This window comes from Cyprinodon tularosa, unplaced genomic scaffold, assembly GCF_016077235.1.
Source record: "Cyprinodon tularosa strain WSP-4 unplaced genomic scaffold, ASM1607723v1 ctg441, whole genome shotgun sequence".
NCBI classification, from domain to species: Eukaryota; Metazoa; Chordata; class Actinopteri; order Cyprinodontiformes; family Cyprinodontidae; genus Cyprinodon; species Cyprinodon tularosa.
Window position 1 is genome coordinate 394,956 of NW_024039165.1, and position 17,501 is coordinate 412,456.

A 17,501-nucleotide genomic window follows, 5' to 3' on the forward strand; every position below is an offset into this window, starting at 1 on the left:
CAACCCCACTCTTCATATTAAAGAGGACCTCTCTTTTCTCAACAAGAGAGAAACTATAGTGTTTTTTTTTATGCTGAATTTATAAAAACTCTGTGTTTTCCTAAGTTTAATATAATCTAATTGGTGAAACCTAATGAATTTCCCTCCTGACAAACTTGTAACTGAGCGGTGTCAAATCCCTACAATAACTGCACCTAATAAAGGATAAAATAATATCTCTACCATTATATAACTCTTAACAGAATGAGGTAAACCTTTATAATCAGTTGTAAAACTAAGGCAAATTGTTGTGTGTTGCAGTACCTTCAAACTGTTAAACATCACAGTTATTGTGAGAGACCATTGATGAAATACACATAAGAGATACACACTCCATACTTTGAGACATTAATGCAGTACACGTCTCTTCATCACCTCGCCGTTTTCTCATAAATGTATTTTTTGTTGTCAACCAAATCAATATTTTATTTGTTTGCAACAACAGCCTGTCCAGCGTTACGGTTCAATATGACACATCATCACCTTATATAATAACGCAGTCACTTTTATAAATGCCTGCCACCACAGCTCTACCATAAAGTAGCATCTACTATGACATGTGCTCGTAGAAAACAACAGTGGAAAGGTTAGGGACAATATCTTTAAACACGTCCTTTAAATAAAATTACAGTTACATAAAATAATGCAAAGAGAACCTGAGTTTAAACCATCTCCAAAACTTGCATCTACCCAATGTAGGTTTTCCGATTTTAATTTAAATAACTTAACATAAACAAGTCACTAAGGTAATTAATTAAAAGCTTTAAATAAAGACAAATAGTTAATTTCCCACTTTATATTTATACTTTTTTAAGAGAAGCCAGACTTAGTTGAATAAAATTTCTTAAACTGAGCATTTTTCTTTAACCTTTTTATTGTGAACATTTTGCAAAAGCACATTTTGATCATCAAAAAGACGTCCAACGCCTCAACTTGGACTCTTATTCATTTTGAAGTCAGGCGCTTTGGAAGCTAGATGCTAAATGCTCCAGGCGTTGACCTGATCTGTTCTTTTTCTTGAAATCTAGAGTGGGTTGGATTCATCTACTTTGATGAGTACAAACATTACAAAATTACAAACATCAAACATCACTGTTTGTGATTTGTCTATTTGTTTAAAAAATGTGTGTTTCCTACAATCAGCTATATGTTTCAGTTTGAATATCTTGCCTGGTTCAACACAAACTTTTTTAATTATTTTTTTTAGGCCTGTCTGAATATTAATGTCAAAACAGATGAGAAAATTGTAATTTTACACAAACCAAACAAAGATAATTTTAACTTTTTTTTTTTTTTTTTCTCTTCAATAAAGAATATTTGGGTAAAAAGTCCATCAATTCAAGTTTCAAGATTTTTAAGGCAGAAGAATAATATAGTCTGCATTTCTTAACATCTTCATCGTCAGTGGCTAACAGTTAACCACTCCTGTAAAAACTGACTGCATTATACTAAAAATGGAAGAAAAAGAAGAAGCGTTTTTTTTTTTGTACTTGTGTGAATTCCAATAGTAGGTCAAAAATTAAAAATACTTGAACACAATAGGAAAATGCAAACAAGGTGTACTTTAACCCTCTAATTGCCTACTGTAGGTCTTTTGATCGTGTTCCCAGATCCAAACTACAACGTGGAGGTGATCAACCTTTTTTTTGATGCAGCCCAAAAATGTTTAGCACTATAGTTCTTTACAATATGTACTTTATCACTCAATATTAGCACCTCAGTATTGGAATTCTGTCTTATATGAAATCCTAGATTACAGTTCTTATGCACGTTAGTTTGCACTATGATTCTTTTAGACAAGTTTATTTTTCAGATTTTACAATAATGAAATCATATTTTTCTTTATCTAAATACAAAAGGCTTCAGTAAATGTTTGTTTGCTTTAAATGTCGATCAAACAGCTTGGACATTGACATTTCTTTTTGCAAACAGCAAACAATATTTGGGATTAAAATGAAAAGCTGAGGTTTTACTTCAGGTTCTCCCTTAGCACTCCTCTCTCAGTACCCATCACACATCAAACAACACCAGCGACTTGTGAAAGTGTGAAGTCCTCACTCCACACCCCCTCACCTCACTCTCCTTTTCGCTAACTTCTCTTTCTTTATATAAATATGAACCTACAGCTCAGGTGTTCCTCTTCTTCGTTCTATTCATCCCTCCTTCTCTTAACATCCACCCTGTATGAATTTTATCTTCATGATGCCTTCGCTTCAGGCAACGGCCGGAGGTTCAACCTCTGACCTCCCGATGGAGAGGGAAAAAAAGAGAGGAGGGTAAAATCAGCTGTGGGGGGTATCTGGGTGTAGCAGGGCAGCTGCCGGCCCCTTTTATTGGGTCGGCTATGGGGACTGAGGCCAGCATTCACATTTAAAGCCTGCTAAAGCAGACGCACAGAGGAAGGAAGTAGTAGAAGGAGGAATGGAGGGATAAAGAAGAAAGAGGGAGGGGTGCTTACACCGAGAGGGCTGAGAGCTCGCAGAGGTGAAAAGTTTAACAAGCAAAGCTGTTCCTCCTGATCGCGGGCTACCTAATCAGCTTCATGGGTGGCTGGCTAAATCGGCTCTCTTCCCGACCTGCCACCTCATCACTCCCCTCCTCCCTCCCCACGAGGTGCAAGCCATTTATTTTATTGCCACTTTCACCTAGGCCTCCTCTCATTCTGCCTCTCCATTTCCCTGCTTCTTCTTTTTTTTTCTTCTTTGTACTGGTTGTGTGGACTAAGAGAAAAAAGCGAACAAGGTGGAAAAAGATGAAGGAGGAGGAGGGTAGAGACAAGGGAGGGATGGATAAACTGGGTGTCTGGGGTCTCTCTCAGCAGGATTAGGAAACGGAGAATAAGGGATTGGGTGGATGGAGCGATGGGTAGAGGAAGGGATAGAAGGACAGGCTTGAATAAACCGAGAAGTGGGTTGTGATGTAGGAAATGGGAAGATAGAGGGGAGCTGAGGGAGGGAGGTGAAGAAAGAGGGTGAGGGACGACATGTTTGGGAAATGGGGGATGAGGACGGGGGTCTTTGGGCAGCTGAAGGGAAGAGAAAAACACAGGCAGAGAAAAGGAAAGACAGAGCATACAGACACAGTGGGGATACTACTTATGCATGAGAGACAGCAATGCATAGGGGTGTGTGTATGTGGGTTTTGGAAAAATTAAAATTCATGACTCTCTTCACAACCATTTGAGTAACAAGATTAAGATGGCGGTTTAGAAAATAGTGCTGGCATTATCAGGCTGCTTGCAGTCCCTCCAGCTGCTTGCCTCTCTATTCCACAACAGTGGGGATAAGAGGATAACGTGCCGGCCCTGTCTGCCTGTCCTACTCACAATCCAACACACACACACACACACACACACCAACCCTGCAAAAAACTCCCTCAGCACATCGGCCCACCTGCATGACTGCTGCAGGAAGTCCCAAGAGAGTTTGTGTCGCAGAGTGAAAATGTGTGTATGCGTTTGTGAAACTGGTTAGACAAGGCTGGCTAAAACCCACACATACACACACGGCTGCTAAGAGGATCGCAAGCAATATGACTTTTTAGGCAAGCCAGGCTTTCCAATCATCTGGCAGAAAAATTTGAGCTCCTGGATGTAGGAGTTAAAAGTAAATCTGTGCCTGATGAAAGAAGTCACCACCGGAAGTTTAACAAGTTAAACGAAAGGCATCTTTCACATCATTATCATCATCATAAATAATAAATATATAGGATCACAATATTTTTGGGTAAATCCCCCTTTCACACTAACTGAATGCAATAGGAATACAATATGCCAAAGAAGAAAATGTTCCTCAGTGCATTTGACAGTAGAGCGGATCGCCAACAATAATATCCAATACACCAGGGGTAGGCATTGTTGATCATCGAGTACCACTGTCCTGCAGCTTTGTCATGCATCCCTACTTCAACACACCTAAATCAAATAAATGTTTTAATATGTTTTAAGAGAGAAAGTCCACCTAAAAACAGCATCTCTGCAGTCAGTTCATCAAGATGATCCTGCTTTAAAATATTATTTTGCTTTCAGAGCCATGCAGACCGACCATGCCCCGTCACTGGGAATGCCTACTGTAGCAACACCAGCATCAGGCTGGCCAGCCTATGCTCATGAGACGATGCTTCAGCTAACCAGATGCTTCAAGATGTACTGCTGGACCTTTTGATGCACATCAACAATAGACTTTGCGTGTAAACTGGTTGCTCCTGCTGCCGAAATCGCATTTGGTGTAGCATTAGCATCTAGATGCTTCGCCCACCTCAGCATGCTGCGTAATATAACTTCTTATCATAATAAGTTGGCAGCTAGGGCTGCACAGCGGCACAGGTTGTAGCACTGCTGCCTTGCAGCAAGAGGGTTCCAGGTTCAATTCCTGGCCTGGGGTTTTTCTGCATGGAGTTTGCATGCTCTCCCTGTGCATGCATGGGGTCTCTCTGGGTACTCCGGTTTCTCAAACAGTCCAAAAAAAAATGACTTCGGTAAATTGGCATCTCTAAATTGTCCTTCGTTGTGAGTGTGTGTCTGATGTTAGATCTCTGTGTTGCCCTGTGACAGACTAGCGACCTGTCCAGGGTGTACCCCGCCTCTGGGTCGTACACTGCCAGACTGCTTAATTGAACATGATACATCTCTTTTCTGATACAGTACTGAGGTAACATATTGCTAATATTTTTTCTCCAGCATTTTTTCTCTTACTAAACAAATGACAACACTATTTAAAATGGTTAATAATACAACATAGGCCAGGCTTCAGAATACAGGCCTGTATGTGGTGATGTAAGTTTGCAATGGTTTAGTTTTGGTTATGGTACTTGGAAAAAATCTAATATCTAAAACCCCTCACAGTGATATGGGCCTTGAATTTGTCTTTGTAAATCATTAAGAAGACGTCTTTGCAAAACATCAAATGAATTTCTCCATTGTGAGATCAATAAAGTTCTATTCTTTTGCATTTTGAAAGGATGAGAAAATGACAGCTGAAAGAGTCCACCTCTTGCACCACTAAAAGTGCTGCAAACAAGCATACGGTAAGCTTGGTGCATACTGTATGCTTGCTTGCAGCACTTTTTCTGTTAATGTTTTAATATTTTTAAATAAACTGATTCAGTTTCTGATACGATCCTTATAATAACAAGAACCACATAGTTGATGCACAGTATTATTCTTTAACTTTTCTTGTTTCTCAGATAATGTGATTGTACTTGGAAGTTAAAAAAAGTCCACTTTACTGCCTGCTTTCTCTTTATATATAAAATTGATTTCAGAAAATTACTAAAACAAAGTAGCAAAAGTTTAGGCTTTTCACTAAAGTAAATATCTTGTTTAAAAGTGTAACATATGTAAAGAAATATTCATATATAAATGCCTGCAAATAGAGACTAGAGGAGCTTATGCAGAATAACAACAGCAATAGCAGCTGAATATTTCAGTAGTTTCTTCTAAATTAGCCTCTTTAAATGTGTTCTTTAATTTCATGTTGCCTGATATGATTTTTTTTGTATAGAGGAAAATATTTGCTATTTCCAAATCACAGTAAACACATTTGGGAACTTTACCAAGCATTTCCTTTTACTATTTAAAGGTTTGATGTCACTTTGTATTTTTATCCACACAAAAAAAAGGAAAGGTACAAATTCTGGTCCTGGTGATTCTCAAACATTTTTAAGCCACTGGAAAAGAAACCCGTCAGTGTTTGGTTTGCCGTTTTTGATTTCTCTTTTTACAACAACAAAAAAAAAGATAATCTGCTGTGCAAATGAGCAGCAGCTGCTCTTAGGGATGTGCGCGTGTGAGTGGTGTATGTTTCCATGTGATATCATCATGTGGTGTGTGTTGGTGTATAATGTCAAGCCAACATGCTGTCTGAGGGATGTCTGGTCTGTTTAGAGTCTTGATACAGCTTTAGTCTTAGTTGTGCTCACAGTGTGTGTGCCTGTGTGAGGTTGGGTGTTTAGAATGGTCAGTCAGGCACCTTACACACACACACACACACACACACACACATGCAGAGTGGTTCTTCGGGGTGTTCATCAGAAGATAGGAGGCTTAATCATCTTTAGATGTGAGAGGGGGGGGGGGGGGGGGGGGGGGGCACTTCAACGTATCCTGATATCCACACGGCCCTTTGAGCAGGTGCAACGGTTTGCTTATCATTCAGAAGAAACTATTAAATCACATAATATTTTAACAGCTCAGCTTGGTCAGTTGCAATATATTCCAAATATTAAATAATAAATCAACAAAGGCAGGGTGAGTTTTTTTTTTGCCAGCAGTAACAAAAGTGACATCAGCTTCAATTAAGCTACTTTCCTTCCATGTTATTACATACATCTGAAAGCAACCGCTTGATTTTTTTAAATTTTATTTTTTTAACTTTTAGCACATCTTACCAATTGCATAACTCCTACAAGTTAACATTTGCTCTATAAATAAGATATCATAATAAAGAGCGGGGAAAAAAATTCTATTATTTATCATTAGAGCAATATTTCACCTTCCATCAAAGAGAGTTTATACTTTCCACCTAAAATTATGTCTTAATGTGGCTTAAAAGCGGTCATGAGTTCTGGATAGAACATATAGAAGGACAAAAAATGTTTGTTATCCTAAATGCTGAATATTTTTTCTGGTTTTGGTATAATTACTGCTCTGTCAGCTTAAGGCAAGGCAAGGCAAATTTATTTGTATAGCACAATTCAGTACAAAGACAATGCAAAGTACTTTACATGATTAAAATATAGGAAAATAAAACAGAATCAAAGCAAGTAGGAAAAAAAATAAAATAAAAAATGCAGAAACAAAAAAGAAGATGAAAAACATTTGGGCTAAAGAAAATAAAAAAGTTGAACTAATGATGTTTCAGTTAAACTTTTTAACTAGAACAGCCGAAGGCAAACATAAAAAAATGTGTTTTTAGTCTTGATTTAAAGACTTAAGGCATGTTTTAAAGTATCTATACTAGTTAAAGATTAATCAATGATTAAATTAATGAAGGTTATTTCAATAATTGCAAATTGTTTCAGTCCTAAATAAAAGTAATTCTGATTCCTTTAATGATTTCATTTGTGGGTTTGGGTTTAAAAAAGTTTTAAATGGGATATCTTTATAGAAGTTATGAGACAATTATAAGCTATATAATAAGTAATCAATAAAGAAATATTGCAAAAGGAACAATCCAATGTCTATTGCTGCTGTAGGGCAATTAGATGATCTTCCTCTTGAAATAAGATGAGTTTCTTTACTTTAACTCGTTTAAACATAATTTCATTCACTGGTTTTCACAGCAGAAGACTGTTTTTCAATGATTTTATTTTAGGTTTTACTGTTATACTAATGTTTTTTATGTTCTGAATGTTTCATCTTTAAAATGAGCAGCACTGTTTTTTAACCATAGATTTCAAAGTGCTTTATAAATAAGATAGTAGTCTACATTTATAAACAGTAATTAAAACTGCCAACCAAATAACTGATCTATTAGTTTTATCATAGCATGCAATGATCAAATTCACTCAAGGCTTTTAGGTTTTTTTAGTGATGCTAAATGAGTCTGAGTCTGAAAAATAAGCACATCATCCGACTGCAGCCAAGACATGTTTAATCAGGTTCTTAAATTATCTGGAAGAGTTCAGAGTCCATGATAGTTTAGTGACTACAATCAAGACCTTTTTTTGTTTAAATGGTCTTCGAATTCTATAACTTTACCCCAAATATGTATAAAATGTTAAGTGTGACATATCTGTGGTTTATGAATTATGTCTAGACAGTAGGAAGGTCTGTTTAAAGTGATTTTAGTGGACCTTCAAATATAGAAGGGGTTTACAGAACGTCTAAAGTTGTTGAGGTAGAAAAAAAACAGCAAAGAGAGTGAAGAAAAGGAAAGATTTTCCTCACTGAGGTTTGAGCCACTTTAACAGCCACTTTAATGGCCGGTCTGTCCAATTCTCGCACCAGTGTAGGTGAACGTGTGCACCAATTTAGTCCACTCCTCGCTGTCCTGTTCTTCTGTAGCAGTGTGTGTAATGGAGTTAACAGCTGGACACCACTTCTTTTAACTCAGTCTACTCATGGGCTTTCTGTAGCTGCTTTACCTTTGTTGCTCTCTTTTCTTCACTTCCCTCTTCGATTCTCACAGTGACCAGTTAAGGCTGCTTGATTTTCCTCCAGGCAAAACATCACAAAACCTTACTCAGCCAGAACTGTTGCTGGTTGGCTTGACAAGCAGTGATAACTCACGCTCCTGTACTACTAAGCTTGAGTTTAAAGGAAATTAACCAGAAACACTTTAGAGGTAATCTCAAGGTTCCTGCTTGTGGTTTTGGAAGAAGTGAATATTAGAGGAGAGACATCTTTATAAATGGATAGGAGTTGCTTTTACAGAAAATGTAGCATAATGCTACATTTCGTTTGTAACTTTTGAAACTTGAGTCAGTTTATATTTTAATATATATATTTTAATATATATATATATATATATATATATATATATATATATATATATATATATATATATATATATATATATATATATATATATATATATATATATATATAATGTATATTATCATTAAAATGATTAAGTTGGTTGAACCAACTGATCAGATTAATAATTTTTAATGATAATAACAATTCTAATTGAACTTAATTTATCTCACATTGGAGAAATTTACCTCAGCATTTAACCCATCCCATGTGGAGCAGTGGGCTGGGTCTTGCTCAGAGACCCAGAGTGGCAGTCTGTAGAATAGGGTCTCAAACTCAGAACCTCAGGATTCTAAACTCTAACCAATAGGCCGCCATTGCCCCTCCATTAATCAATTATTGAAATAATCGTCAACTAATTTAGCAATCGATTAATCATTAAATGGAGTTTAGAGACACTAAAAGGTGTCTTTAGATGACAGAGCAGCCCATTTAGAGCACTTTTAGAGAGCAAATATACTACAATTGAAAATAAAATATTAAAATATTGCCTTTAAGATAAATAAAAGGTTTTCGTCTGTCAATATGCTCTTCAGAACTCCTCAAGTTCAAAAGTTTTAGTTTTTCCATAAAAAGTCTACTTTAATGAACCTTTAGCTTTCAGATTATTAATCCACTAAATGAAAAAATAATCAACAGATTAATCGATGTTCTAAATAATCATTTGTTGCAATATATATATATATATATATATATTTATATATATATATATATATTTATATATATATATATATATATTGCAACAAATGATTATTTAGAACATCGATTAATCTGTTGATTATTTTTTCATTTAGTGGATTAATAATCTGAAAGCATATTGACAGACGAAAACCTTTTATTTATCTTAAAGGCAATATTTTAATATTTTATTTTCAATATATATATATATATTATATATATTATATATATTTTATTTTCAATATATATATATATATTTTATATATATATATATATATTATTTTCAATATATATATATATATTTTATATATATATATATATATATTTTATATATATATATATATATTATTTTCAATATATATATATATATTTTATATATATATATATATATATATATATATATATATATATATATATATATATATATATTTTATATATATATATATATATATATATATATATATATATATATATATATATATATATATATATATATATATATATATATATATATATATATATCAGTTTTTTTCTTCATAACTAACGTTTACAGAGCATCATTACCGATGATGTCCCCATCACCTCCCCATAAGGATGACTAAAAAGCCTATTGCAGAAACATAATCTTGCAGAACAATAAATCACTACAGCTCTCTAACAGTAAGGATCCAGATTTCTTACACTCTCTTTATATCCTCCTAGATGTGCCTGTACTAAAAATAACTCCAAAAAAAACCTCCAGAAAACATCTAAACCAAACCAAAGACTTTTTTACCCCGTACAGGAACCATGTATCCTGAACAATCTCAGCAATTTGCACAAATTAATGCCCCGGCAGCTCCTGGGTCAGAGTGTTGCTCAAGAGGTATGGAGGAGTGGTCACATCTTTTTCTTTTTCTTCTTTCCGTTATATAGCTTTTTCCTCTTTTTTTTTTTTCTTTTTTTTTACTCTTCCAACTGTTTGGCAAACAATCCTTACAAATATAAATTATTTTACACTTGACAAAAAAAAAAAAATCAAATGATAAAATATGCCACTTATTTCTTATGGGGACTTTTAAGCCTAACACATTTTTTATTTTTTTGAATAAAAAAAACATTTTTTTTTATTCAAGGCAGTTATTTTCATTTCAGAGATTAAACTCTAAAACTGAGGTTCCCATATTTCTCAGGAGACCTGATGAAATTAGCTTTTTCTTTTCTAATTCTAATAGAGGTTTTTTTTTTACCTTTAAGTGAACACCCCAGACCTGAGCATCGTACTGCTGGTGTTGAGAGACGCACAGTTCGGCCTGCTGAGCAATCTGACAAAACAGTCTAAGAGTTTCTCCTCTTTCAGGAGCAAACACCAACGCCATGCCCTGAGTTTGATTTGAAAAGAGAAACACACACAAAAAAATGTTTTCACTATATCGAACATGTTTTTAAGAAAGAAAGAAAGAAAGACAAAAAAAAGAAAGAAAGAAAGAAAGAAAGAAAAGTATACATAAACACAAGCATCACATAATTCCTGCAAATACTAAGAGGCTTAGTAACAGGTTCAAAGTGTCTTTGTAATCCTTTAGCTTTCAGCTTTATTTCATGTTGATTCGTCTTTTTTTCTTAATTAAATGAAGCAACAAGGGACGCCGAAACAGCCCCAAACATTCAATAAACACAGAAAGAAATGCACAATAACACATTGCAGGTTAAAAGCACACAGAGCCAAAGAAAACAGCAGGATCGCTCACTTTGACAGATGATAATTCATCTGCAAATCCAGTTGGATTCTCTTCTTTTTTTGTTCTGTTTCTCTAAAAGCCACAAAAGTAAACAAACAGACCAAATTCCTTCTAACTCTAATCAGCTGAATAAGAGGATCTGGCCCAACGGATGGACCACCTTTGTCAGAAACAACAAATTAGTGCCATTAAAAGGGAGAAGTAATTGCTTTGTTAATTGTTTAATCAGCTTAGCAAATTATTAAATATTTGCCAAAGCTTGTTGTGGCAGCGACAGTCTGATGGCCCACACTCAAATCATATTAGCCCCCCGAATTATCTCCCCAGTGGATTAAAGACAGACATGAAGAGCCTTAAAGCACAGCTGTACCACAGCGGCCAGATGTCACGCCCGTCATTTGACAGCTATTAGCATTAAAACCACAGCAGCTCACTGATTCTGAGCAAATCCAGCAACCTGAACAGACAATTAATTTTGTATCAGAAATTTCTGCAAGTTGCAATAAGTTTCAGTTAAGTTTTTTTTATAATGATTTAAATTCAAAACCTACATGAATCATCAACTTTAAAACCTTCATTTTGAATCCATAAACACAATCGGCTCTACTAATGTTCCTTTTTTCATGCTAAGCGATGCTTTCTAAAGATGAAGGAGCTGGTAGAACGTTTGGATTTACCTCAACTAAGCTGACAAGTTTCAGGAAAATATGTTTAAAGCTCTGAGGGGAAAGTTGCATGTCCTAAAAAAAAAATCCCCTCCGGCGGGGTTTAAAGCTTCCATGGATTATAGATTGTTTTCTCACTGCAAAATAACATCTGAATTCCTAAATCAGAACTACAACTCTTAAAACAGATTCAGACAAACGGAAAATATAGAAGAAATAGATAAATGAATGAAAATACAGTTTAAATAAAAGATTTAAGCCCAAGCAGGAACTTTCTTGACGTATTCAATAGTTTTAAGTCTTGCAAAAGGGCTTTTTTCTGGGTACTAAAAGCAACTGAATTAAACAGGAGGCTGTTTAGTCACCATGGGTCAATTTGTAAGCATCAGATGAATGTTTCTTATCCACTTTGCAAACTTACTATGTATTGAACATTCCTGTTTACTTACAAATTTCTACTGTAGGAAAATATGGTTTCATGACTCCAATAGATTAAATACAATGTAAAATAAACTCATTTGGTATGCCATCGGCACATGGGATTAAATTATTAGTTTACAAGATCCACTTGAAAGGAATCAGGGATTAAATTTTGATTTAAAAGAACAAAATGGGGGCAAATTAATCTGGAGTGGAAACATGCAACAATCATTGTTCTGGTTATTAACATGTATATAGAAACTCTTTGGGATTAACTTTTATATAAAAATAAAAGTATATAACAGCGTAAACACTATAAATATATTGACAAAATGTTAAAAAAACAAAACAAATAGAATTGACAGTAAGGAGCTGTGAATGGTGTACTGTATGGATCAGATCTTGTCAGATAGATGGTTTTGCTTTTATATACCTATTATTTAGCTCTGCACATCTGCATGGTGCAACATTTAAGATTAGCAATTATCATCTTTTAAATTAAAACCACTGTGTATAGAAATCTCAAATGATAATAAGAATATATATAAGCGACAAGATTGCAGAAAAACATTACTTTTTCTTTATATTTACTTTACAGTTGATCCAAAAAATGTCTTACATGGCATTAAAGCACCCATATCATTCCTTCTTTACCATTATTACCTTCTTCTGTTCAGCATTTCCACTTCCTTTCAGCACCATTTCTAACCCTAAACTGATCTGCATAGCAGTTTGGCCTCTGTACTTAAATACACCCGTATTCCCTCAGATGAATTAAATCTGAAGCGTATCTCTTCCAACCCCTCCTTCCCATATTTGCTTTGACTGTCACAGCATGGGGTCTTATCGCAGGGCCAAAAGGGAGAAGTTGCCTTGGATTTATGATTAAGGGAAAGGAACAGAAGAGGAAGAGCGAGATCAGAGCGATGCATTGAAGTTGCCTGTAATAAGCATTAAAGTATTACATGATATTAACCCTGTTAGACTATTAATGTGTGTAGGGTTTGAGGGAAAGCCTAATTATGATTGAGAGGAGGAGGGAGGTGAATTAGAGAAAGGGGATAAGCAGATATATACAGTAGACACACACATACACAGACTTACGTCGGGTCGCAGTAATCTCCTTATGGCATCAACCAGGCAGGCTCTGTACTGGTCGAGAAACAAACTGAAAGGGAGATGGAGGCTCAGGTTAGAATGAGTTCTGCAGATGGCAGTGCGGATAAAGCTGCAGGCCATTTATTTTGTTTTGTTTACAAATAAATTCACCAAAAGGAGAAAAACAATTTGCATGAGTAATTTTCTCTTGGTCTGTTTTTGTTGATTTTTCCTGAGCAGCCACCTCAGTCTGGTGTCGAGGCGCTGAAAGGAATAAGGAAACTATAAAGAAAACAAATCCAACATAAACCCATCATATCCTCTGCTGCAAAAAAAAACAAAACATGTGTACAAAGAGAGAGGCACAGCTTAATGACAGGAGCCCAGTAAGCACTTAAAGGTTAAACGTTAGCCTAATTAAAACAGTAGGAAAAAAATTGGACAGTTATGAGGGTATAGAAAAGTTTTTAAAAAGTTTCAAAATAAAAACTAAAATAAAAATCAAATTTAAAAAGGCAAATCAATAAAACTAATTCTGAATCAAAACCTAGAATACAAAAATAGAACAGATCGAACAAAAAAGGGAAAACCAACATCACTAAATAAGAACTGACCCATGGTTACCATAATGTGCAGTGCAGGTTTTTTCAAAAGTCAGTGTCATTGAGCTGCTATGTGATTAATAAACGTTTCGCTGCCCTTCAGCGGAAACAAAAAGCACACAAAGTACCTATAATTCCTTTAACCTCTTTATTCCAGGTATTTAAACCCAAGGACGTTTAGTGGATTTATTAAGAATCTAAGAAACATCTGATCTTTGTGGCTTTTCAGAAAAGTTGCACATTAATACAAAATACAGTTATTGAAATACATATCAAAAGCAAATATTAAATAATTCCACTCAATCAAAGTGTGACAAAAATGTTAAGACATCAAATCTTCAATGGCTGGAAGTAACCATTATTCCTGAGGTAACTTCAGGAACTTCCAGTTTTTTTGTGCTACAGATTTTATTTAAACATGGTGCTCAACATCACTTTAACACTCAGCATCACATAAAGCTGAATACCTTTTTTTAAACTCAAAGTAAGAATCATATTTGTTTTCATATTACAGACGACAGGTATAAAAGTCTGCTTTCATTATTAATAATCTTATTCTCTTAACGGTTTGAATTTTTGTCACCTTCATGGGCAAATATAAAAAAAAAACATAGAGGCTGTTATACCAAAACAAATTACAGAAATGATGAAAAATGCACATGGTTTTATGTAAATAATCAGTTTCTAACTAAAACAAAAACATCTTTATTATATATTAATAGAGGCTGGACTTTTCTACTTTAACCCAAAGATCAAGAACCAACACAGAGCTAAAACAGATTTGGGATGTAAACAAAAACATAACAGAGATCCCCAAATCACAATCATTCTTAACAGAATACCATCTGCCATCTACATACGCCGACATATTAAAGCTGTTATGTCACTAAAGTCAGTGTGTGCATGTGTGTATAGCTCTTATCGCAGATCAGAGGGGAGTAATTTGACTAAAATGCAACAATACAGAGCAGATTTGACATAATCCTGCACATCCGTCCACCTGGATAGCAGCGGGGAAATCTGTACTCTGCCCCTCCCATTAAGGTCTGCACCTTTCCTCATGAAATCCTCTGATCCAACTCAGGCTTGGAAGGTGCTCATACCAATGTTTCTCTGCTCTACCTAAGTATACACATGATTGTCATTTCCGGGTGTTTTAATCAGTCAAACATGTACCTGTATGTTATGCAGCTAGACAGATTCATTCATGTTGTGATCCATATTAGAGCATAGACAAAAAAAAGAGCAGGATGTCAGTGTAACGTGTAAAGTTTATTATCTTTTAAAGGCAGACAGAGGCATACAGTTTATTTGACTTGAAAGGTGAGAGGGTTTCCATTGGGTTTATTTGGCCACAGATATCAATTCACAGGAAAAGTGAGAGGCAAGGAAAACAAGGAAGTGAGCTTGTTGGGTGGAGGTAACAGCTGAGCAACACCCAAACACACAAACATACAGGCCAAGGAAAGGACAGAGTGTCATTCAGGGGGCAACGGTTTACCAGAAGAATGAAAGAGCTGCTTTCAGGACAAACAAACACTGATATTGGGATGAGAAATACAATGACTGCAGGCACAGAGATGGTTTCCCTTTATGATCAAGATTATTCCATCTTGTAAAATAATATTTAACTGTCTGTGACACACAGTTTGAATGTCAGGGTCATGCTCCCAAATTAAGTAGTCTTCCCCTCTGAGGGGGGTCACAGGTCACCCCGATGAACCCAGACAGTCAGGGCTCCATTGTCTCGCCATAACCCCTCCCATTTAGAGCGGCCCACTGAACTCCCGTCCGACCTGCCTGGAGGTCAAAGGTTAAAGCTGGTGTGTGAGACCGTGTCTGAGTATTGTTTCTATATTTGTCATCTTACTTATATGTCGACATATTTTCAAGATGCAGGGGTGAGAATGTGGAAATGAATGAAGTCATCTGTAAATGTTTGTTTCCCAGGATGTTAAGAACGCTGAATCTGTGACAGATAGTTAGAGATATTTCTGCATGAAGAACTTGAACACCGGTGCATTATATTAGTAAAGATGTTTTATGCGCAATTGTCCTGTTTTTGACAGCAACCCAGCAAAAGGAGCAAAGAGAGAAAGGGGAGCAGTTCAGTAAATGCTTGTGAAATGCAGTAGCATCAGTATGTGATGCATATAAAATACTTGCTATGCCATATTTTTAAACAACAACAGTGTCTTCAGTAAAGCCCGGCTGCACTGTGCAAGTTTCAGGGCGATTTTCTAGTCATGTGAGAATTTTCCGATTCGGCCGACTTTCAGCCTGACCGTGCGTCGTGTAGTGTACTGGGGTTTACGAGTGGCGATAAGCCTCTCACGACCACCTCCCAATCAGGAATCATGAACATGTTTGATTTTCTCCTGACCCTCGTGGGCAAATCGCTCAGGGCGCATGTGCAGAGAAGGATCCTTCTTTTTCTTCCTCTCAGATGTAAACACAGCAGCATGACAGGGATGCAATGAGTGAAATGCAGTTCTGCCTGTAAAATTGACAGACCGTAGTAGCCATGTTTGCTCAGCCATGTCTTTTTTTCAAATACGTTGTCGTCTTTTCTTTTTAGGACTTTCAGCACAAAATTGCACAAATTGACAATGCAGCGCGGTTCACTATAGTGTGCTTCATATTCCCCTTCTATTTGTTTTGGCTTCGGGATAGAGAGCTACAGAGCAGCTCCATCTCACTGCGGAGCTGAGTTCGACGTGCTTTTTAGTCGTACAGTCTGAGCAGGTAGATCGCATCAGAGCATCAGGCCGAACATAAATCGTAAGCTGTGAACTCACTACAACGAAACTGCGGTTAGTCGTACAGCGTGAGCAGTAGCTGCGTGCAACGATTGAAAAAAATCGCACAGTGTACGCCGGGCTTTAGAGGCTTCTCCAGAGCTGGTGCAAGAGAGACTGCTATAGAGGATCCTTCCTTCCCACACTTTAAACATCTGTTTGTTTAAAAAATAACTTATGAATTACTGCAACATTCAATTTCCCTTTGGAATTAATTAAGTATTTTCTTTATTTAAATTGAATAAGGGAACACCCCATTAGAACTTTTTTGTTGTGTAAATACAAAATGTGAATGAAGCTAGACTGCATTTTAGGATTAATGTAAAGGAAGATATGGTTTGAATGCAGTATCCTGTGTGCTCACCTATACCGGTAGGTTAGCAACAATGTTTGGTGAAATTAAGACTTTTAGCAGCCTTAAAGGAATAGTACACCCAAAACATGATTAGCCTTCATTTTCTACTCACCCCCATGCTGAACAACACCCTGGAGTACTTTTTTGATATCTCAAATGCATCTGGAGATCTGAGAGGCTTCTTGCTGTCTGCTGACATTCAAATAATGGAGGTCTATGGTGCCCGAGACAGAAAGGTCCATAAAAGTCCACAAAAAACGTGTCAATATTCCTCCATACTGCTCGTCCAATGTATTCCAAGTGTCCTGAGTGGATAGCATCCAGAATTTACTCGAAACGAAGTCATTTAGAATGTTTTTAGAGCATAAACATAAGTGTATAGGATTTCCTGAAAGCGCGCACCTGCGCGTTCACGACGCTACGGAAGCCGGCAGACCAAACCAGATGAAAGTGCGCATTCAGCGTCTGCTCTGCCGATAATGCAAGCGTAGAAGAAGAAATGTGCTGTTTACCTGTGCGAAGAAAGAAACAACGAAAGAAAAATGTCTGAGGACTTCAGTGTTGAGGAAGAGCATGAGTTCTTTGCTGAGCTGAATGCGCACTTTCGTCTGGTTTGGTCTGCCGCGGTTTCTGTAGCGTCGTGAACGCG

The 17,501-nt window shown here is 36.2% G+C and overlaps 1 protein-coding gene across 3 annotated transcripts in view; it reads right to left on the bottom strand.

Moving 5' to 3' along the window:
* Positions 1-17,501, bottom strand: part of camkmt (calmodulin-lysine N-methyltransferase) — a 157,319-nt gene that overhangs the window by 2,177 nt on the left and 137,641 nt on the right. For all 3 annotated transcript variants that reach the window (XM_038300160.1, XM_038300161.1, XM_038300159.1), the window contains 2 exons: positions 13,104-13,167; positions 10,423-10,554 (listed from right to left, as the gene is read on the bottom strand). In XM_038300160.1, coding sequence (XP_038156088.1) covers positions 10,423-10,554; positions 13,104-13,167 — 196 coding nt within the window. The remainder of the gene's footprint in view (positions 1-10,422; positions 10,555-13,103; positions 13,168-17,501) is intronic.